The sequence below is a fragment of the Anarhichas minor genome, unplaced genomic scaffold (genome assembly GCF_050575085.1).
Source record: "Anarhichas minor isolate MPS153535 unplaced genomic scaffold, ASM5057508v1 ptg000002l, whole genome shotgun sequence".
In the NCBI taxonomy this organism is placed as follows: Eukaryota; Metazoa; Chordata; class Actinopteri; order Perciformes; family Anarhichadidae; genus Anarhichas; species Anarhichas minor.
The window spans coordinates 3,051,040-3,074,430 of NW_027466448.1; the positions used below are offsets into that span (position 1 = coordinate 3,051,040).

At 43.3% G+C, this 23,391-nt stretch overlaps 1 protein-coding gene across 1 annotated transcript in view; it reads left to right on the top strand.

The window, feature by feature from the left end:
* arhgef28a (Rho guanine nucleotide exchange factor (GEF) 28a) overlaps nucleotides 1–11,796 on the top strand; it is a 33,155-nt gene extending 21,359 nt beyond the window's left edge. Inside the window, exons 24-35 of the mRNA XM_076083534.1 lie at nucleotides 2–127; nucleotides 246–363; nucleotides 487–741; nucleotides 869–945; nucleotides 1,086–1,264; nucleotides 1,400–1,491; nucleotides 1,617–1,802; nucleotides 2,582–2,817; nucleotides 3,546–3,593; nucleotides 4,314–4,832; nucleotides 6,699–6,984; nucleotides 10,139–11,796. Coding sequence (XP_075939649.1) covers nucleotides 2–127; nucleotides 246–363; nucleotides 487–741; nucleotides 869–945; nucleotides 1,086–1,264; nucleotides 1,400–1,491; nucleotides 1,617–1,802; nucleotides 2,582–2,817; nucleotides 3,546–3,593; nucleotides 4,314–4,832; nucleotides 6,699–6,984; nucleotides 10,139–10,314 — 2,298 coding nt within the window. The 3' untranslated portion in view covers nucleotides 10,315–11,796. The remainder of the gene's footprint in view (nucleotide 1; nucleotides 128–245; nucleotides 364–486; nucleotides 742–868; nucleotides 946–1,085; nucleotides 1,265–1,399; nucleotides 1,492–1,616; nucleotides 1,803–2,581; nucleotides 2,818–3,545; nucleotides 3,594–4,313; nucleotides 4,833–6,698; nucleotides 6,985–10,138) is intronic.
* Nucleotides 11,797–23,391: the final 11,595 nt, after the last annotated feature.

The window sequence follows — 23,391 nt, forward strand, 5'->3', positions numbered from 1 at the left end:
GTTTTCAGATGAGAATAGTGAGAAGATGAAGCAGGTGTACGGAGAATTCTGCAGCCATCACAACGAAGCGGTCAACTTTTTCAAAGAGCTCCAGCAGCATAACAAGAGATTTCAGATTTTCATTAAGGTACCTTCCTCTTCCAGAGCATCTTTTGTACTTCCTGCTCAACTAATTCTAAAATAAAAGGAAAATTACCCTTCTAATCAGGAAGATGTTGGATAATTGTTTATGTTACTTTTACAAGCAACAAGGTAATAATTATTTGGTGAGACGGAAGGAGATCCCAGAGTGCATCTTGCTGGTAACCCAAAGGATTACAAAGTACCCAGTGCTGCTGGAGAGGATCTTACAATATACTCAAGGTAAGTCATATACCGCCCTCTACTGGCGACATGTTTGTATAGTCAATAACGGCACAATAGACAAGATTTCAGTTTAAAAGTATACATTCAGCCTTCATGTATTTCTCCTTCCCGATCCCTCAGAGGACACGGTGGAGCATGCCGACCTTTCCAAAGCACTGGCTCAGATCCGAGAGGTGATAGCAGCCGTGGACCTGAGCGTCAGCGAATACGAGCGACGCCAGAGGTTACAGGAAGTGTGGAACCGCATTGAGAACCGCAGCGCAGCCAAGCTGAAGAACGGCTATACTTTCCGCAAGCAGGACATGATGGGGCCGGGGCAAACGCTCAAACACCAGGGCCTGCTTCTGTGGAAGACCGCCACCGGTCGACTTAAAGGTGAGGCCGGGGTTTGTTGTGTGATCGATTTGCTGTTTTTGCATGTTTTCTTTCAATGCATGTACAAAATGTGAATAAATGATCAGTTTTGTGACATGTTTTGTTCCGCTTATCCTCACTTCCATAGATGTCCTGGCACTCCTTCTCACAGATGCACTCATCTTCCTGCAAGAAAAAGACCAGAAGTATACATTTGCCGCAGTGGTACGCACACAAAATGATTTTGATCGCTGATAATCTGTGTGTCTATTACGATGTTCCATTACCTGTTCAGTGGTTTTATCTCGGGCCATTATCACATCATGTCAGAAAAAATGTAATTCCCCACTTGTAATGTGCCTCAGGATCAGAAGCCTCCAGTCATCGCGCTGCAGAAGTTAATAGTGCGAGAAGTAGCAAATGAGGAGAGAGGGATGTTTTTGATCAGCGCGTCAGCCGCCGGGCCAGAAATGTACGAGGTCCACACCTCATCCAAAGAGGAGCGAAACACCTGGATGAGGCTCATTAGAGAGGCAGTGGAGAGGTGTGTGTAGGTCTCTGTTTTATGTGTGTGTGTGTGTGTGTGTGTGTGTGTGTGTGGGAGAAGGAGGATATTGAGAAATACAGATTTCACCATTTGCAAAAAGTGTAACCCGCAGTGATTTATTTCTCTGCTCAGCTGTCCGGAGGAAGAAGAAGAATCCACGAGTGAATCTGAAGAGGAGAGGCGAGCTGCCGAGGCTCGTATTCAGAAGATCCATAAGTTACAAGGTATTTTGAAACCTGTGGCATCATTTATTTCTTTTCTTTTCTTTCACGGTCTTGAATATTCTTTACCCCTGAGTTAAACATTTCACAATGCTCCATCTGTGAAACCCGATGACCTTGTGCATCAGAGAGTCTGATGAGCCAGGACCAGCGGATCTGCTCCAGCCTGGAGGAGAAGCTGCAGGTCTACGCGGGGCTCGCCGCTCTGAGTGGGAGGACGGACGCGGCGCTGGTCGAACCGCGGCTGCTCGTCCAGCCGCACTCAGAGGAGCTGCCCCAGGCTACAATGCTGCTCTCTGCCGCTCTGCAAGAGGGTGAGATGTTTTCCATATACTGTACCCTGCAGGAACAAACACAGACAAACAGAACACTGAACAAGAAAGTAAGAAAAATATTGGATATACTTTACAACCTAGCATCAATAACGATTAACATTTAATAAATGGCTTATATGATGTTATTGAAAGCAGATATCAGGACATTTTTGTCTATTAATGTACAGTGTTTGTTAACAGTTATAACAGTATGAAGACATATTTTATATTATTATAACTGTTTTTGAATACTATTGTCTGTCATCAGGCTGTTTAAACAACAGCATCCGCTTATGCCTATCCTCAGTAATAAGTTGCTGACAAATACTTTAATAGAAATTGGAAATTTAAATTAAGTGTGTAAATCAAGAAGTGGGAAATTTCCCGACAGGTTTCATTTAATAAAGAAATGCAGTCTAATAATTTTTAATTTTCAAATTCTTTATGAATTAATATTTCTTCTTACAATTACACATAGGCATATATAAGATTATGATTATTGCAGCCTTTAAATAGATGTTATCTTGTCGAATCTTTTCATTATTGCTTTTTTTTTAGCAATCTCTTGTCAGCATGAAAACATTCAAGGGACAAGACCAGAAAATCTAAAAATTAAAAGCATTTTTTTTGTCCCTGAGAACCTTTTCGTGGGATTTTTAGTTCACAAAATGTTGTCTTTGTTCTTCCAGCCAGAACTCTCAGGCTCATATTAAACAGGTGTGAGGTGTTGGAGCAGCACACTGAGTTTCACACTTTGCTGTTGCTTTTGTTTCCCCAAGCTGAGAACCTGAAAGCCACGCTGTCATCTCAGGCCTGTTCTCCATCGACTCACAGCCCGGACTCTGGCACAGACTCTGTGTTTCCTGTCAGCCCTGCTACGCCTGTACAGCCCCCCTCAGACTCTAAGGCCTCACTCGCAAACCCGGAGGCCAGTGAGGGGAGCTGGACTGAGACCCTTGTGCTTCACGCCCCATCTCTCCTGCAACAACCAGACAGGAATGACATTGACTTCAAGGTACAGCACAGTTTCTGCTATATAAAATGTACGTATCTTATAGCCAGTCTCGTACGACCTCGCGGTATGAATAAAGATTGTGAATTCAATAGGTGTTTTTGAGTTAAATATTGATGCAGAAGTATGATGTAATGTTCATTGTAATTGCGATAGGGGAGGTACAGCTGTATTTCCAGAGGTATTATAGGTCATTATAGTCTTTTACTGCCTGCATCTCAACCTCACCGCTTTCCATTTCCTCACAGATGTGGGCCTCAAGATTGCCAACAGTTGTTTTAATAATTCAGCACAGTCTATTAGAATTACATTTCAGTCTTAATGTGATGAATCATTGATAAGCTCATAATAAAGGAAGAAGTCCATTGTGTTACCAAAGGTATTGCGCCATTAAAAATGGATACGGAGACTTATTCCAATTACCATGCCACAGTTGTGCGACCGTTTGTAGCTTTTTGTGACCTGTGAGGTAAATGACTCCGATAAGAGGGAATCATTCTATTATCCACTGCAGTGTGTGAATTTGACCCTAAACAGTGTGGCAGGACACAATGCGGCCTCAAGGGGGCGCACACGTTGCATGAATGCAACTTCCAATTTTGAAAATATTTCGACTTTCCTGTGAGTAGATTGTAAAGTGTAACTCATTGTTGAGCAGAAAAATGTCTTGTATCAAAATCACAGCGGGCTTGTTAATCTGCATGCTGTGTTGTGATTCTATCCGTTAACAGGTTTCTCAAAGTGTCCAAAGCTTGACCCAGTTACTCTACAGTCTGCAGGTGAGTGCATTATTCAATATACGGCTAACCACCTGCTACTTCTTCTCCCGCTCGCAGTCCTCATCTATATTATTAACCAATCAGAAAGCCAGCAAACGATCAAACCTCTTCTATTTTTTTGCTGAGAACATACTATACGCTTTGTTAGTGCCATGCGCAGTCAAGATAACGGCTTTAATATGCCTGCACACTCCAGCTCCAGCAAACAGAGAACCAACGCTCGGCTGTTTGAAGCCAAAGGTAGCGAGCAACAGGAGCAAGAATCCTACTGATCTTTTTTCTGCTGGGAGACGTACAAGAGTCTTTTGTTTCACTATACACACACACACACACACACACACACACACATTGCTGCTAAGTATAAAATGTAAATTTGTGCAGAGAGGTTGTGTGTGTATTTGCACGAGGAGATGTGTGTGCGCACTCTTGCCCGTCTATGTGAGTTTGAGGTTTTGATTTCAATGATATTTTCGTATTCAAAGTTCTGAATGCATTATTGCATATGAACCTGAAACCCGCAGTTCTACCAGTGGAGGTGGGCTCATTCCACCATGTGAAGTTCTGTTGTCTTAACACATAAAAGGTCAGGGCAGGGTCTGATCAAATCTTTTTCCCATTCAAATCGCCTTCTCATATTACCTGTTGTGAGGATGCACATGTGGTTAAAGTGGCCTTTGCATTTTCATGAAACTCGTCTCTGCTTTCCCATGTCGGTTGCAGGCCACCGTCACCATCCAGGACAGCTGCTATGAGGTCCAGAGGCTCCTCCTCCAAGAGACTGGCCGCCCTTCCCCCCGCGCCCAGCGGTCGCACCTTCCAAGCATCCGGGGCAACACCCTGCAAGAGCAGGAGAAGCAGCGTAACCTGGAGAAGCGGAAGGAGGAGCTGGCGGCGGCCCAGCGGCTCCAGGACCGACTGCGCCAAGAGAAGGAGCGCTGGGAGAGGGAGTGCCAGGCCAGGGAGAGCCAGCAGGGGGAGCAGGAGAGCAGGCTGGAGGAGAGGGAGAGGCAGTGCCACCTGGAGATGGAGAGGCTGAGGCGCGAGAGGGAAGAGTTGGATGAGCAGCTGGAGGAGTACCAGCAGAGCCTGGAGCGGCTCAGGGAGGGCCAGAGGAACGTGGAGAGGGAGCGCGAGCGTCTGGAGAACCAGCAAAAGCTGCTCCAGACCTGGAGGCACAGCCGGCAGAGGAGTCTGCCAACTGTGATTCCTCACATGGTCATCCCTCTAGATGGGCAGCAGGTATGGCAACACAACGCACAACTGTTTCTGCTGTCTATGGATTTTGGAATAACTTCTGATGTTTATTCTGAGGCCTTAATCGAAGGCTCAATAATGCCTCTGACTAAAGCTCTTGACCCTGTCATGAGTGTGAGGTAGATATGCAGTGTTTATGGAGTATTTATTGGCTAAAGCCGTTAATGAGAAGCTTTTCCCAGACAGCTATCAGCCTGAGTTACGCTGGTTCACTCATTTACACACAGCAGCACAATCCCCTCTTGATATACGACCTGCGATAATGAGAGCAATTTCAGCATCATTTGTCTTCGTGCTCCAGCAGCTCCACTCACCAATAAACATCTTAATGATTGATGATAATTAAACCATTGCAAATAAAAGCCCCGACAAAATAATTAAAACCAGCCCAAGAAACCAATCAATCGCGTCTGAAAGGACTTAAATTATCGACACTTTGTTTGAAAAGCACCACAGTGAAATGTCCCCCGCAGCTGGAAGGCACGGAGGATAAAGGGTGCACTGTTCTCCCTGCCCTTTAAGTCTCAATGTACCTCACAAGGACAAGCAGCGGTGGTGAAACTAATATAGCTCGTGCATCCATGTTGAGCCTCTGCCGGGTGCTGCTTTGTGCTGCTCAGTTCAGCAGGTGTGACTGTTCAAAAGACGCACACAGAGAGCACTCGAATGGACAGACAAATGAGCAGGCTGGTTACAATATTCCCTCTCTCCCTCATTCATTTACACACCACCGTGGGCTTTTCTTTTCTTCTTTTTTTCCAGGCTTGATGCAATGAGGCTCTCCTGGCTTTTTTTGCGGACTTATTTATTTCCATTTATCTATTCTAGTCGGCGTGGAGGCTGCATTAACAGCAGCGGTCTGACAAAGGCGTGCGGAAGCAGTGGAGGTCCTAATGTTCTCCTGCTAATGTTTTAGCCAGAAGCGGCAGTTCACAGGGTCAGAGACAGATCGAATGACGCACTCACTCACACACACACACACACACACACACACACACACACACACACACCAGCTCTCAGGTCATTTCTAATTAGCTGTGCTGCCTCTGCTCCGCAGAGGAAAGGAGGCCATGTTGATGTGAAGATGGGACAGGAGAGAGAGGGTATTAGGGGGCTGGAGCTGTAAGAGAGCATTGATACCCTTCACATTTTGTTTTTGTTTTATTTGTTCAGGATTTGAGATATCCTACGCTGAGCGCTTTGCCTCTACACAAATACAATGGTGATTTGTTTGTGAGGCTCAATGCAAAACAAATAAAATAAATTTAGAGCAGCTAAGTGTCTTTTTTAGAAACAGACTCCATTACTCAAGAGAATTTACAGAACACACAGTTAACAGTTTTCATAGCAACCGCTCTCGCTGAATAATAAGTCCCTTCACGTCACAGTTAAATCTGTGTCTATTATCCAGACTTGGGTTTTTTCATATGCTGTGAGCCACACAAGTTAAATTCTATTTGCTTCAGTTGTATTGGGGTGAAAGCAGAAATCTTAGAGACGGATATCTCAAAACCTGGACGAATAAAACCATAATGATCTGTCAAGGTATTATACCAGATGCCTCTCGAGGTAAGTGGGAACATTAATTTAGATTGAGCTGCCCTTTTAAAATACAGTTTTAGAGAAAATGATCTGAAAGGACTATTAGCAGAACCTTTCATTGCAGTTTCACTTATAAAATACATTTCCTGATCCTCCACGTGAATGCATCGGTGCATTTCAAAGGTGCATTGTTAAATGGTTTCATAGGTGTCTCTAATCGTCAACGTCGAGAACATGAGCTTCATCTGAAAGTCTTTTGACGGTGTTCCTGAGTGCAACATGACCGAGATGATGCTCTCTGTTCCCCAGGACTCGGTACCAAGTCAGTCCAGAGACCTCGCCGGTAACGGCTCCGTGTTTGTGAATGAAGCTGCGTTCGCCAGCACCAGCGTCAACAACCGTCACGTCCACCACAAAAGAAATGACCCCATCGCGCACAATTGTCTGAACACCCTGCTGGCAAGATCCAACAGCAGACAGACCCCCGTAGCTAAGACTCCCCACAGTCCACACTCAGACTCCCAGGGATGGATGATGGGGACAGGGTACCTCTACAGCCCCGCAGGCCGGCTGGAGCTGCAGCACACGCCCAGTGGTAAGAAGTTTTACCATCTGTTATAGTGGAGGTTTAAAGCAAAACACAGATCGCTTTTTGCCAAGGGGCTCATTAGGACTCATATTTTTGATTTCTCATGTCTCCTGTTACCTCATACATGTTATGTAGGATGGTTTCATCTGTGTTTTGGTCTTTTTGGTGTTTGGTCATTACTGGCTATGTTTAATATCCTGTATCTTATGCGCTAATGGCGAGACATTTCACAGCTCAAGTGCCTCTTGTATGGGACAGCCGTGTGCGGTTATCCTACCGTCTGCTGCTCTACATGAATGAGAAATCTGCTTCCTGTGAGAATGTAAACAAACCCTCCGCCTGTACGTGAGAGCATACTTGTACACACACTCGCTCTGCTCCCAAGGCTCTGTCCCCGGTGAGGCCTTGTCTGTCCTTCCTCCCAGTTAATCAGTGTCTCCTGACAAAGAAACCGCCCTTCCTCCCCACCACCTCCACCTGCGACGAGCCGGGGGCCCCCCCCCCCCCCCCCCGCCTGCCAAAGGAAGAGAAAATCAATGGTTCCTCTATCTATCGACTGGCAGTGCAGACAACAGCGTGTGAATCACAGTTCACAGGCGATGGCGGCCTGATTGGGACATCGATCTAAAAAAAATAAAAAAATCTTTACAAAACTCATTACAGCATGACTTGTCATCGCATCAAGAGATGGTGGGGGAGGGGTCGCGAGCAGGGAAATGAGAGATGCGGACACATGTTAATCTGCGTTTCGCTCATGAGGTGTCTGCTACATTCTCACGTTCGCATGTCCCCGTTCCTAATCTATTCATGCACAAGCTCATTCTAATATTCGTGGCAGGCGGGGTGGGGGGGGGGGGAATTCAATGTTTCTGGTATTGGTTGCCAGCAATGACAGGCAGCACAACCTCCTCCTCATTGATCCGCTTATTAACCTTTCCTCATTATTGAGCACACACGAGCCCCGGTGAAACCGGAGTCACTTGTTAACAAGCCAGGGGTGTATACATGGCTGCAATCTACAACGCAGGGTGCGTTCCAGCTCGCATCTACCCACAATGCTGCACAACTCCTCGTTGCATCCCACGAGGGCCTGCGACGACATACTCCGAAAGACACTGAATAATATTGGCCAATCTTCACATAACTCCTCATCAGATGTATACCTCTATAAGGAGCCCTTTAGTGTTTCGTATGCAGTCTCAGATTTGAAGACCTCGTCATGCTGGATCACCTGCTGCCTGCTATGTGGAGGAACCTAGTATCTCTTTTTATCGTGGGAAAAGAAGAGGAATCTCTTTCAGATGCAAATTCCCCCATTGTTCCGCCAGTCACATGGAACAAAACATGATCTCACTTCTCATTGTCACCTGAGCATGTGAAGATGTCCTCTCATGCACACACACACACACACACACACAAACACACACCAATACACACCCTTTTTTTTCATTCAGTGCGAGATTTCCATAATTTGTTTCCTGCACAATGTAATCTTGGGGAACCAGTTGGATGGAATTTTCTGAAATGACGCCTCATCTGGTGAGTCGTGTCTGGTTTTTGTTGCTCACCTTTTCACACAAAGGACGAGAGCATCGTGAGAGTCGGCCGAGGGAGAAGAGAGATGAAACTGGCGTCTCTTTACAGTACGTTGATTAATTCACACCTTATATAATATGCTGCGTGATGCACAAACCTGATCCGTGGCTGTCTAACAAAGCGTCGGGATGCACAGCGGTGGTTAAATGATACTATTGATTATTTCTGCTCAATACTGAGATCACAACTAGAATATATTGGCATGAAATGGATCTTCTTGTCCCACCAGAGCAGGGAATTTCTCTCTGTCTCACCAATCAAGACACAGTAAAAGCAATAGACAGAATGTAAATCCTTAGATAGATAGTTCATTATATTGATTGCACAAAAGAATCGCTGATATAGATTATTATTTACCAGACATGTTGTCAAGCGTTGTCCAGAAGGCTTTGACTCAAATCCAGAGTGGAGGCGTCACAGACAAAGTTTTCCTTTGTAAAGCAGTATTTTATACGTAGCATCTACTGATTCTGGCAACCCACAATTATCCGGGTTGTTCTAACAACCCGAGCCAACTGGTTTCTGTTTCTGTTTGCCACAGCTGGCTTACCATACTAGACTGAGATTTTCTCCAAGTGTTCAAGCAGCCCTAACAAATTCGTCTTTTCTTTTTGTTGCTTTCTTTAGATATAGCACACATTTGCTGTCTGTGTTCTAACACATTAATTATGCTAAAATGGCATGACTTCATGGTTAAAGACAGAGATCGAGTGTTTTTGTCATCCGGCTGCACACTGATGTCTCATCTATCAGCGGCCACCAGGCCTATATGGTGGCTAACAGAGCCACTCTAACAGACTCTTATATAATTAATCAAACAGAGACGCTCTCCTACGGGGGACACAATAAGGCAATTTATAGTTCACGCCATCTGTTACCATGACAGCACACCTGCCCGTATGCTAGACAGCACCCACCACGCACACGCATGTAAGAGCACACACATTCTCAACTAGATGCCACCCATGAAAACACTCTTTCAGTTCTCTTTTTTTAATTGAATAATAATGCTATTGATCCACGGAGGGAACGGGGCGTAAAGCCGGGGATATAATATTCAACTTCAGCAGCCCATATGTCTGCCGACTCGAGGGTTTGAATCCTCGTTATATCTGCCTTAAGGCTGCTCTCGCTAACATTTCTGCTCATCCCTCCTCGTTTCCGGTGCCTCGTTTCCTCATCTCTTCTTGTCAACCGTCAAGTGTGAGGAGGCGGGTGTCATCGAATCCCGACCATGACGATGGATTATGTTGACGAAGATAATAATAAAAGTGACACCTCTAAGTAGACGTGTGTGGGGGGGGGGGAGTGATTGATAGCAGGAGGGAGCACGTGAGGCTGAGCCGCAGCAGCTGTGGTTGATCTATATACAGTTAGTGATTACATGAGAGGACCAAACAATTAGACTGAGCTCATTAAACAAGTGGTGCATGTCCCATCCTGGTGATTATGTATCAGCGGGTAGTAAGTGAGTGATCTGGTCAATGGATTACCAGCATCAGTAGCTGTATTTTTTCTACGTATAGAGTATAATAATAGTGTTTTTTTGTGTGCGCTCTCTCAGATCTTAACAGTCACGGCTACATCGCGGAGACCTGGTCGTCAACAGCAGGTGGAGCTGACTCATATCCTGTGCTGCCTCATCCCGGTGACCCTCAGCTGGACCTCAGCGCACTGGTTTCCTTGGAGACTGACAGCGGTGGGGAGGAGGGCAGTGAAGAAACCATTGTGTACCTCTGAATGGTGATACATTTTAGGCTCTTCAGCATCCAACCCAGCACTTCAGACATTCATGAAGCACCAGGACTCTGGATCAAGGGTGACTTCAGAAAGCATTTCTCTCTTTAACATTATTTTGGCATGCTTTTCTTTTATATTTGAAAGATAGTTTTGTGGTCTTTTATGTACGTGTAAAGTTACTGGAAAAAAAGATAAATAAGGTTGTTTCAGATTCAATCGCGTGTGTGATGCGATGTGTCATGCACCTTAGCTCCAGGCACCACTGGGTGTTCAATGTCTCTTTATTTTCATTTGTTTGTGCGTGTTCTTGACCGGGTCCCTGTAGCTACACTTCTCCCCCCCCCCTCTGCTTTATATAGGCAAACGCCTGTCTGTGTCTCTCTCGCGGGGTGATTGTCTTGCCACGGAGCAAACTGCCCCTCTTTCATTTATCCGACCGGCTCTGTTTATGTACAAGTCGAGCGTAACGTGAAGCACAGAACATCAGGATTGGATGATGAGGTGCGACACGGTCAGTCCCACATTTGCCAGACTCGCTGCCTGTTGCCATCATTTATTTCTCTATATCTGAAGCACGTTGTTCTTGTTAAGAGAAATAAGCGCTGATGCGGTTTTAAGAGAGATGTTGCAGCTGTGCCAATATATCAATTTCAGAGTGTGTACATTCAACTGCAAAAGCCTGGGAAAGCATGTTTTAAGCCCAACTGTTCCTGTGACAATTAACAGGAAGTTGTGGTGGAAAAGGATGGAACTCCTGTTGGGTCAAACCATTTTAAATACTCTTGTAATTATTTTACAACAATTCTCATCACAAATTTCTGACCATATTTTTATGTATTTATTGTGTTTTTAGCCAAACTAGCAGCATGGCTCTGGAGATGCTAACTTTATTCAGACATTCATGGTTCCTGGAGGATGAATCCTAATGTTTTGACGTCATGTCCTCTTTGGAATGAATTATATTAACATTGGTGATCCCCAAACTTTTCTCCACACACACACACACACACACATATACAAGCTGTAAAGGGTGGAAGATGTCCTGAAATTACCTTCGTAAGCACCCAGAAAAATAAAGACGGTTGCTTTATTGATACTATCATACTTAACGCTAAACTATTACACTTGAATATTTAGTATATTTACTTATCCCATTTATGTAAAGAGGTCCCTGTGCCAATGCTTTAGGTGTCCCTTGATGGTTTTTACAAGCACTATAAAAGATGTCTAAGTACCGTTGTAGTTTCTTAATGGGACAATAAGGCAGTGGCAGTATTTTTGATGTGATTTTAGTACCATGTATATATGTTTGTGCTATTTATTTATTACAGTACAAAAGAGTTTTACAGTGCTTTGTGACGGGTTGTGTTGTACATATTAGTTTACCTGTGTGAGCAGATGAACAGGTGTGTTTCCGTTCGTTCGTCTTGTGTGCTCAGACCATGTCCTTATTGATAAAAATTACTTTTATTGAACTTGAAATAGTGTTTTTGTTTTTCTTTAGGCTAATAAATGGGGCGAAGTGTAACCTGTAAATACAATAAACAAGCGAGCTGGTTGAAGCACAAACACAATATTCAGCTTGGGTACAAGTATCACTTCAGCTTTTATGGCCCCTGTCTGAGTGCGAAGCGTCTCCAACTGTGTTAACAGACGTGTGTTCAGTTGCCAACAGTGGCAGGTGGTAGACCAGGTGCATGAATGACAATGATTTCCTGTCGGACTGCACCTCTGAATTTGCAATCACAAAATCCATCCAGCTATGGAATGAACGCAGTATTGTCGGGTAGCAACAATCGACCGTGTCACCAATTTTTTTTGGGGGGTTGATTAATTCTTTAAACTTCTGAAAACACTAAGACCTTTACAGGTGTAGAGACTCCCTCTAATCACAGCCTGTCTCTCAAGCAGAAGCTAAAAAATATGCCTCAATTTGGAGCTTCCTGGCTTTCCCTGACAGCAGCAATGTATTTCATATGCTCCACCCGTGTCTCTGTTGCTCTTTCCCTTTCAGACAGAAGAGCAGATGCTTGAGACGAACAGGGTCCCTGCTCTACCTCCAACATGCGCCTTATTATTTCACTGAGGCTCTACAAACCCCCGCTCCATTCCTTATCAGCTGCACTCCCCAGACAGCTTTCTAGCTTATTAGATTTTGCTTTATTAAATGTCATTTGCAGGGACATCCATGCTTTAATTACCACGTATTGTTTTTAATCATTTTACTCAAACTGGATTACCTTATTCTTATTTAACTTCAGTCCAATGAATGAGAGCAGTGGTGGATAGGCCACTCTAATAAACTAGTACCAGCAGATGTCATTTGGACAGTATCGAGTGTCTCTACCATATCTTTCTCTTTTATTAAATCACCCTCTGAACCCTCTACAGGCCACCAACAGGCTTCTTTTTGATGATTTTGTATGACATTGATTGCACGGATTTTGACTGTATATTTCTGAGGAATTTTAATATTAATTGTCACGTAACTTACTTGGTTAAAAGGGCGGTTCACCCCAAATTAAAAAAATACATATTATAGGAAAACAGCAATCACAAATTTACTTATTTTAATCCACGCCACGAGTTTTTACTGAACCTTTTTGTATTTTGATATCATACAAACTGTTTGTGGCATATTACTTTAATGCTTTTCCTCCATCTCAGTCAAATTGCAGCTGATAGAGTTCTTATTAAGTAACCTTGCGTTTACATCCACATTTAAATGATGTGATATATGCAAACAAAGACTATACATTTTCTCCAATATTATTCATACTTTCTTTGTTGTTTCCCTGTGACTTCTTCTTTATATCTTAACATATTGATTTGTAAATACTTAAGGCCCAAAATACCTCTTTGATCTGTTTTACCAAGCCTGCAGGCCTCTCGGGTCATCTGTGACTGCTTTACTTCCAAGGGTTAAAACAAATATAGTGAAGCAGTTGTTTGTCTCTCTGGAACACACCTCTGGGAGATCTGAGGTCTGCTCTAAATCTAACCTCTTCTAAATCAATGTTTTTCTGTTTACGCTCTGAGTTTGGGGCTATTTCCGTACTGTAACCACAATATACCTTCTATTCCTTTGGCTAATATTCTATTTTTATTTGATATCATCTTATATTATTAAGTCTTCATTTATTTTTGTTTGGATTTTCATAGTCTTCTAAATGTTTTAATGCATTTCCATTCCCTATAGAAGCACTTTGCATGCTTTGCCTTTCTCCTTCTGATCTTTCATACTGAAGAGCCATGTGGAGATGTGGTCAGACCTCTGTTTGATCCTCTTTGTACTCCTGGTACCCCCACAGGATCCATGATGCCCATACTTTTTGCTAAGATTACACTCTCTTCCCACACCTCTTTTTAAGCCCTCACCTAATCATCTTTGACGCACTGTGTATGCTTCAGTGAGCAGCAGCCTTCACCATTATATTATGGACCATAGATGAGTATAATCAAAATGTGCTTATGCTTTATGTGCCTCTGGATCTTTCTTTTGTTAAGCTCTGGTAGAAGGAAACCTGTCAAATGCAGCAAACAGCTGTTTGAGGAGGTAATATCTGTGTGTAACAAAGATGGACAGGACGGGCACACTTTACTGAAACACAAGCTTTTCATATGCATGTCATGGAGTGTGCCTGTGTGTGTACGCTTTGTTGTTGTTTGACGGATGTTATGGACATACAGGCACATGCGCTCGTACTATCAGTGTTTCTCTCCCTCCTTCAGTCCGTGTGGACTCAGCAATCAGAAGTAGTTCCTTCCTCATTATACATAAAGAAACCTAGTACTGTATGTGGCCTCTGTCTGTCTCCCCTAGTTGTTTTTTAATGACCGCTGTGGAAGGTAACCAATAACGCCAAAGGAAAAACCGATAAAGTGGAAACATATTATCGCTGAGTCATCTGCCAGGGTGAAACACGCGTTGCTAAAGCCTTTCCCAAGGGGAAGTGTAATGATTTCTGTAGGCACACTGAATAAACCTGCCCGGCCCAAATATAAATAACAGCCATTAAAGCTTATCCTAGTGAGGAATGCTTTTATGGGAAAGCTGAACAATATACAGCATATATACACGGGTTATTAGATTTCTCTGGGGGTGAAATATAGTGAAATGCCAGATACAATATATATAGACTGTTCACAACCGCAGCTGGAGGAGAAAATCTACGACAACTGTAACAACTTACTGTAAATTTGTTTGACTTTTAATACTTTGTTTCTCTAATAGTATATTTGGTGGAGCTAAATATGTCAGTGCAACTTTAACAATCCTTATAACGTGTCTTTGCAGCCTTTGCAAAGAATCCAGAGTTACTTTTGAAATGGCATTTTAAGTGACACACCCTCTGATTGACTTTACTTTTGACCTTGGATTTAATTGGTTTCACTCATCGCGTCCCTTTAAAGTCACCGTCATCTCCTGCAGCTGTTTCAAAGCCAAGTGCAATGCAGTTTACCCCAAAATAAATACTAATTATAGCACTCGGACATCAATGTCGCAGCCACAAAGCAACGGTATGCAGGTCAGATAGGCACCGGAGGCTACAGTCGCAAAGATTAACAATAGTATTGAATAGTTTTCCAGAAATTAGCTACAAAAGAAGATGTATTTATCTTGAAATGGTTGACTTTGGTTGATGCAAGCCATCCATGTTTGTTTCCTACACAGCATTTCCCTATTATGGGAAACCAAGTTGTGTATATCAGAACTTTAGGAAAAACACGTCCGTCAGCTGGTCAGGGTTACGACTTGGATGTTGGTTTTATAAGCTGGAAAATGGCAAATTGTATCCTTCCGTGTGACGTGAACGCAGCATTCATAGGCTTGCCAACATTATTATGGGATCTTTGCAAATTTCTAGTCGCCTATATAAGTATAGGACATAAAAGCTCATTCAGCAGTTTCTTTCCCCTCATTCTTCCTGGACCACCACTGAACACCCGGTAAACACATTTATGATATATGTATAAAGTTATCGTCCGACCTCGAGGGTAATGGTAATAATTATCTAAAATATTAACAGAAATACTGACACGGCACTATTCTGCCACATCTAAGGTTCATCTGAATCTTCTTTCCCAGTTTAAAGTTGGAGGCGTGGAGCGGAGACGGACCAAACACGCATACAGTGTTTTCCCTCACTGTAAAACACAATCGCAGAATCGTTGTGTTTTTGTTACCTTAGAATGAGCCGTTTGTATCTACACATTGAGCGTGTCCTCTCCGCTTGGCACAACGGGACAAGTTTTAGTTGGTTGTCAGCTAAAGTAGCCTCATTATGATCCTATATTTCACTAGGACTACCACTGATCTACACAAAGACTTCCCACACATATTCATCGTCTAACCTATATGGTAATGTTACTAATTATCTTGGAAATTCCCAGAAATACTGACGAGGCACATATCGGCCACATCTGAGGTGCGTCTGAATCTACTTTAACCAGACTGAGGTTGGAGGCGTTGCTCCAGATGGATACGACGCATTACATCCTCATTCTAAAACACGATCACAAGCAAACCCTTTCTCCTATGGGTGAAGAAATATTTCATGTTGATGTTACTGGTTAGGGTGTGTCAAAAATGGTTGAAATTGATAATTCACAGATTTCTAATAGCTTCCAAACATCTCACATAGCCAAACAAATCAGTACAAAAAAAGATCCATATACATCCTCTACTTTTAGTTCTCCTCTTGTCTACACTTGTTTGTGTCTATTTGCGTTGGCTTGCCACGTATGATAATCCCATAAAAAATGTTTTTTCATGATTTGTCTTTTTTGATAATGAGAAAGAAGTTTGAAGATACTGCATGCAGCATCTGTCTTACCACATGTTGGAGGCTTACCTGCCTTGAACGGCGTATCGTTTTTCATAAAGTGTGTTCACCGCCTGCCGTCCTGTCAGCACTGCTCCATTCTGTCTGTCATCAGTGTCATCGGTTGTTCCTGTGATGATGTTGGCACAACAGCATTACAGGAGCATGTGTATGTGTGTTAGCCTGTCGAAGAAAAATGTGTTTAATCATGTGTGTGTGTGTGTGTGGGGGGGGTTTGGTCACGGAAGCATTGCAACATTAGAGCATCATCTGTCTGCGGGCTTTCAAAAGAAATTCACAAAGGAAGAGAAAGAGAGAAAATGTCTTTTCTTCTGATTGTGACTTGACAGAGAGCGGCCATTTTTAAAGGCCTCCTTTAATTGCAGTCTTAGTGGTTTTGCACTGGGGGGGGGAGCGGCCTTCCAGGCGTCCTGATACACACCAAGGGCCCGTACCTGTCAGCACTTGATGAGTGTGTGACATGCAACTGATGCCGTTCGTGAGAGCCCGATGGATGAGCAGTTCACTGTGATCCTGCACCGTGACGGCTTGGATATCCTCAACAATAGGCTCACTCATTAGTTCAACCCACCCACCTGCTTCTCAACGGGACCCTCATTTTCCTTCTTTGTCCTCCTAAATCATACAGGACTGTCAGGTGTCCGTGTGTGGTGTGCGTGCTAGCATGAGACAGTGTAAGTATGGGGTAATGGATAATGGATAGGTTAGGGTGTTGTGAGGGTTTTGAGATACAGGATTAGTTGTAATTTATTGTATAACAACACAGTCTCAGTATGTCAGTACCGAATCCTCTGTCACATTGTAAGATTGTACACGCCATTGATGCTGAAAGATGGGAACACGACGACAACAGTTTCGCCAAACCACATTTTTTTGATGTGAAAGGGCACGTTGAAAATAAACTCACATTGTTGGTCAGATTGCCTTCCTTCGTCAAACTCCCGAATGTTTTAGCTATGTCTCTGTTCCCAAACCTTAGCAATGAACTTGGTAGGTGCAAGGTTATTATGACCAAGATAAATTATGCGAAATAATTATAAAAAATAAGGCCCAGGTTGAATTAAACAGCAGATATCCTTCATGTTTGTTCATCTAAATGCATATGTGTTAGCTTACATGCAGTTTCTTCTGTCCCTTAATGAGTATCCCTGTCTGTTCATCGGACCGAGAGCTCTTTAATGTCTCTCACTCTGCTTCCCTTTGGCGATGTCCTTCCCGACATCAGAGGAAAGCAGCAGTTAACAAGTAGCTGGCCCTCCTGGATGAACACTTGGTCATTAAAACAGGTGAAACCAAGGTCAGTCCACACCTCTGTCCGCCCGTGCACAAAGAGGAAACCGGCATTTGCAGCTTTCAGTCACGGGCACATCTGCTCGACCTCTGTCTTGTGAGTTAGTGATGCTCTCTGTACACCGGATATTTAGGCCAGAGCAGATTTAACAGGTTAGACATCCGTGGCGGAAATGGGTCGTCGTGCATTTCCCTTGATGCACCGTTCAGTTTGACGCTGCTGAAAAGAGACAGAAGTCAGGACGTTCGAGATGTATGCAGAGGTCATCTATTTTTATCAGTCAATAATAAACATGCTGTTTGTATCTCTCGCAGAAACAGTCAAAAATGATATGTACTCCCATCACTGTAACAAATGAGTTTTAGTGATGTCAGTGAACAGTACAGCAATAATAGATAATAAAGAATGTCGTTAAGGGAAGTATTATATTAGGCTACCTGGGGGGTAGTTTCGAGAGGGGTTTAGTGCACCACGTGAGCCCATTACGCGACACAAATTAAACAGCCCCATGTGTTTGTGCGGTCTACAGATGCTCTGGTCTACCTAACTTGCCAGCTAAACGCCGGTGAGGCGTTCGAGGCCTCGCTGCTGTTTGTTGACAGTTAATCTCTGTCCCGGTTGTGGCTGCAGAGCCTCAATCAGCTCGGGATATTTGTAAACTTTGAGGAGCGCAGTGGGACAGAGAGACGGAGCGTACTGACCATCTTGTGTTTTGACAATGAACGCGGAAAGAAGTTGAACTTTCGAGCAGATCGTGGAGGACTTCGCGGTGCTCGAAGCTCACAGAATTGAGGTTCAGACAGGTGAGTCCAACAGCAAACTCGTTGTTGGAGCTAATTCACTTGACAGCGGTGTGGTAGCTTATGTTGCTGCAGCCACTGTTGAGTTTATGTCGCCGATAGACACACCTCTCTGTGTTGTGTCTGCCTTGGTGAAGTTTTGTTCTGCTGTTGATTCCATGAGAAGTGGCAGGTTGTTTCATTTCCACGGTGTCAGTATTTCTTTTGTTATTATTTGTTAGTATTTTTAATGTAATTGCCTGCATTAGTCCTGTTTTTTTGGTTAATTCGAAGGCTACACTGATTAAAGCTGCATGCACTGCAAGGCTGCAAAGTGCCATCTATAAAGGAATAGCATATTGGTGTAGGTTTATGTTAATGAATTTTATTTTGAAATTGCCGAATGACTTCTTTGATTTAATAAGTCTATCATATCGCATCATCATAGTAATATTTTTTCTTTACCATCCTGTCAAATTTCTTAAAATGAACAGTACAGTTATGTACCATATGTGTTACCTAGGTAACACATATGGTGTATTCATATACAAAACGCAACATGCCTGCCCCATGTATGGTTTAGAGTTATGCTGATACACACTTTATGTGCGTCTCATGCTTGGATCATCATGCATCATCTTCAGCCGTGCCACTGTGCCATGCATTACATCAGTGCCAAACAAAAGACTAATAGCAGGGGAGCAAAGTAAGCAATGCATCTCCCTGGTGACGAATGTTAGATTAAAAGCTTCAGAATGGTAAAAGAGCGAGCGGAGAAATCCCTGTCTTTTCATTTTGATTTTCAGCAACAATATCCTGTCACTTGAGGTTAGGCAGCCAATGCTAAACAGATAGCTCGCGTATTATTTGTATTGCAAAGCGAGTGGAATGATGTAATGTTCTGTATTTAGGCAAATGGCTTTCGTTCTACATCTCTCTCTTTCTTGCTGTCTCTCATGCTGAGGATGCCTGAACCGTGTGTGTGAAGACTGAGTTGATTAATTATGTTTGACTTCTTATAGCATGTTGGGGGGGTTTCACACAAGGGGGGGATATGAAAAATATACAGGTGTGTGTGTGTGTGTGTGTGTGTGTGTGTGTGTGTGTGTGTGTGTGTGTGTGTGTGTGTGTGTGTGTGTGTGTGTGTGTGTGTGTGTGTGTGTGTGTGTGTGTGTGTGTGTGTGTGTGTGTGTGTGTGTGTGTGTGTGTGTGTGTGTGTGTGTGTGTGTGTGTGGTCACATTAAGGCTAACAGAGGCCTATCGGATCATTTTGGACATTTTCTCTGATAAATTATTTCGTTTTTTGGCCCTCAATTTACCTTCGCGGTGAAATTAAATAGCCTGTAATTAATGAAGATTACCATCCTGGAAACTCAGCATATAAAATGTGAATTTAAAACTAATTTAAATTTTATATCCTGGTCATCGTGTGGGCAAAGTTTTACATTTGGGACTTGAGCCATTGCTTACAGCAGTAACAGTTAAAAGTCTGTCAGGTGAAATATATTGGACACAAAGATTTCTTCATTTATAGTTCAGCTGCAGTTCAGCTTTAATAATCTCTGAGGAAGTATATGCGTGTAATGCCAGCCGCAGTTCACAGACTCTGGTTGGTCTTGTGAGATGATACTCATTGGGTCTGATATTGACACTGTATGTTTTCGGCCTTTTGATGTCTTTGATGCGATTCCTCCTCCTGAGGAAACTGCTGCTCTTCCTGTTCCACCCCGACAGAAGGGGAAAACTGCTCTGAGCTTGCCTCGATACACACACACACACACACACACACACACACACTGGCAAACACATACACAGTTATATTCATAACTCTGGCAGTTAGGGTATGAGTTAAAAGGATTTGGTCTCATTAAAAGATTTTAGGGGTGGGGGGGGATCAGACTTTATTTGATAGCCTGGGGCTGGGGAGCGGAGTGCTTCAATCACAGAACAATTGCTTCAAAATCGCAGCTTCTTTCTGTATTAGCTTTCCCCTCCCCTCAGCTCAACGAGGCTCCATGTTTGGTTGTTGTTCACACTGCTATCTGTGATTGATCTATCAGTGTTGCGCTGTGAGGCAATGATCAAATGTTTATTTCTTTACGTAAATTAAAAACACATCTCGGAGCTTTGTAGCACAGGAACGAGTATTTTAAATGCATTTATACATTGGCCTGCTAGCAGCAGTTGTACTGACTGACATCAATGATTTAGTTTCATTTTCTAGGGTTGAACAGTATTAAAGTGATTTAAAATACCAAATGTCCTAATGAATACTGGGAAAGGGAACTAGTGTAGTAAGTTGGATGTTTTAGGTCAGTGGAATAATGATCTTGGGTTGGTACCTGTGTTAACAACACACAATGTTCCAATGAGCGAGGCCAATTCGGTTCACGCCTAAAGCTATTAGATGGAAAACGTTGTCCTTAATCAAAACAAAATGTTGTGTTAGAGGCGTGTGATTCATACGCTGGCAAAACCTTCAACAGTAGAGAAAACAAAGAATCAGTTGAGGAAGTGAATGTAGAGTTTACAATGCCTGGCTCTATTTTCCAACAAGTGGGATGCCAAAATACACAGGCAACCTGAGTGTTTGGCTGCAGAAGTAGATTAACAGCTAACAGTATATGAGCAGAACTGTGTGAATCCTTGCTCAGTGTCCCTGTAGACAAACAGTGGGTGGTTCTGTGGGAATTTAGCTAGTGGTTGTTATCAGCTTCACTGAAACCTAAAGAGAGAGAGAGAGAGCAAGCTGGCAATGTTGAATCTGTCATCAATAATTAGTGCTTAATGCAGTCCGTTTACCACTAACCAGTCAAACGGTACTAACTTTTGCACACATACGTAGTCACAGGTATTTATCAGCAGTGATAGAAATAAGACACCCGGGTGGACGCGCTAGTTTTTACTCTTTTTCCGGCGCGATGCAACAAAATAAAATTCATAAAAAATTTGTTAGTCTTTCCACTGATCCAAAAATCCCCAACTCTGTTTTGACTTTAATTTGACAGAGAGATGAATACGTAACGGATATAACAAATAAGTAACCACCTTAACATTGTTTCTGTTTACCAATCCTGAGTACTGGCAATGGGAAAGGAGTCTTTTTCCCATCATTTGGGGGGTTTTCCTGGAAAAAAAAAACGGTCATATGCACACACATTTTGGTGGAAAAAGGTGTGAGGCTCACTTCTGGTTATAATGCATAAATTATCTTATTTTATAATATTATCTTTGCTTGCGTTCTACATAAACTCAGCATCAATTATTTCTAAGAGTGAAAAAAGACAGAGAGGAAGCAAACTAAAAGCTATTTACATCAGAACCACAATCCCCTCACGCTTCTTCCCAATCCACCCACACACAGACAGCATGGAACACGACTAACCCCTGGGCCCCGTGTGAATTTTAATCACAGGAGGGCAAAGCAGTGTAGTGCAAATTCAGACACAATGCCACACTTACCAGCCCGGTGGCAGTTTCAGGGGCCCAATTAGCGTCAGAAAGAGCGGCGGAAGAGTCTCCCATTAGGCCTTCTTTCTGCTAACAAGAGACGTGTGACAAAGGTCAAAGAGCTTGTTGTGGACTCTCTTCGGATAATTAATCAGACTGTTTAAAATGTGTGATACGGTAAAATCTTTTTCTCGATTGGTATCTGTTCCTTGTTTAAAGCATTTTGATGGCAATGAGGTAAGACTCTAAATACATGTGTTTACCACGGGTACGCCTGAAACCCTTTAGCTCCCACATGATGAAAACCCTCCCAGCATGACTCATGGATACGCTTAAGTTAGTGACATTTAATGAGGGGAAAGCATTTAACACTCACTGGATCCCCTTAAAAGTACCATAAAAGACACTTTGATGGACAAAGTTGTGGGCTATTAAAAGTTTTCTTGCATAAGGATTCTCATTCAATAACAAATGGACACAAATGGTCTCAATTGCTATTTTGTTTGTATTCAATACAGCATGATGTTCATTTAGTAAATTAAGGTCCATTTAGAGTAAGATAGACCATAAAGGAGGATATGCTTTAGGGCGTGGCTACCTTATGATTGACAGGTCGCTACCAGGCATTGTCTGGGTGTTGCTCCTGTTTTCGTAGAACTTTAACCCTTTCACAGTGTGTTTTCAGTTCATGAAAGCCTAAAAATGTCTTAATCAGCGTTCGGTTGTACTGAGCTCCACCCACTTGTGTCACTTGATGGCCAAAATGCCAAACTCAAAGGTTCCAAACGGTATTCCACAAACCAATCCACCAACCAACGTGTCGTCTCTCAACTCAAACAACTCAGCTATGCACCAGCATCACTACGCAGTACATGGTAATCCTGTGATTGCATGCCAGGAAGCAGAGACAAGCTGTGCTGTCTGGCGCACAAAAGAGCATCTGCAATTCATTATACAGAAAGAAGGTATGGAAATCCAATCCCAGTTGTGCCTCTCAGGGCGTTTACGCGCGCGTGTGTGTGTGTGTGTACAGTACATACACACTTGGCATATTTCTGCTGTTTGGGGTTGTTAAGAAAAACAACAAACAGACAGTTGTTTGCCAGCACAGAAAAGCATTTCCTGTGTGAGTGCCCTGCGTTCCTGTGGCCCTATTGATGTCTGTTTTTTTTCTGTTTTTTTCTTGTACCCAAGACAAGAGTGTGCAGCACAGTGGTGCAATGAAAACCAAATTTATTCATGAAGAACATAATAATCTTACAGTAGAGAGGAGCGGCTGGAAATGGGAACTATTCCTGAATGGTGATGGGCTGCTGCGTGTCCTCGGTGCCTCCGCGGCTCGGAGGTTGAGACACAGATGGATGCACTCACTCTGAACAGGGTGACTGACAGCTCCCGTCTCTGTCGGCGTTTAATTTACACGCCGGGCTGTCTCGCGCTGATAATCTCAGTGATATAGCTGTAGCGGTGGCGACAGAGGAGAGTGGAGAAGTGTTTAATTGTGATTCATCTGGTGGTCACTCATCAGCTGAGGCTCCACGCTGCCGCAATAAGGGAACAGGCCAGCTGGGTGCTGATAGATCAGAGGTAATGAGTGTGAGAAGTTCATGTGTCATACAAGTCATCAGTCCCTATTGCGCCTCCATTGAGTTGGTGAATCACCTCGTCTCGTGTCGAGGGAGAAGGAAAAGCAACAGATGAAATGCACTCC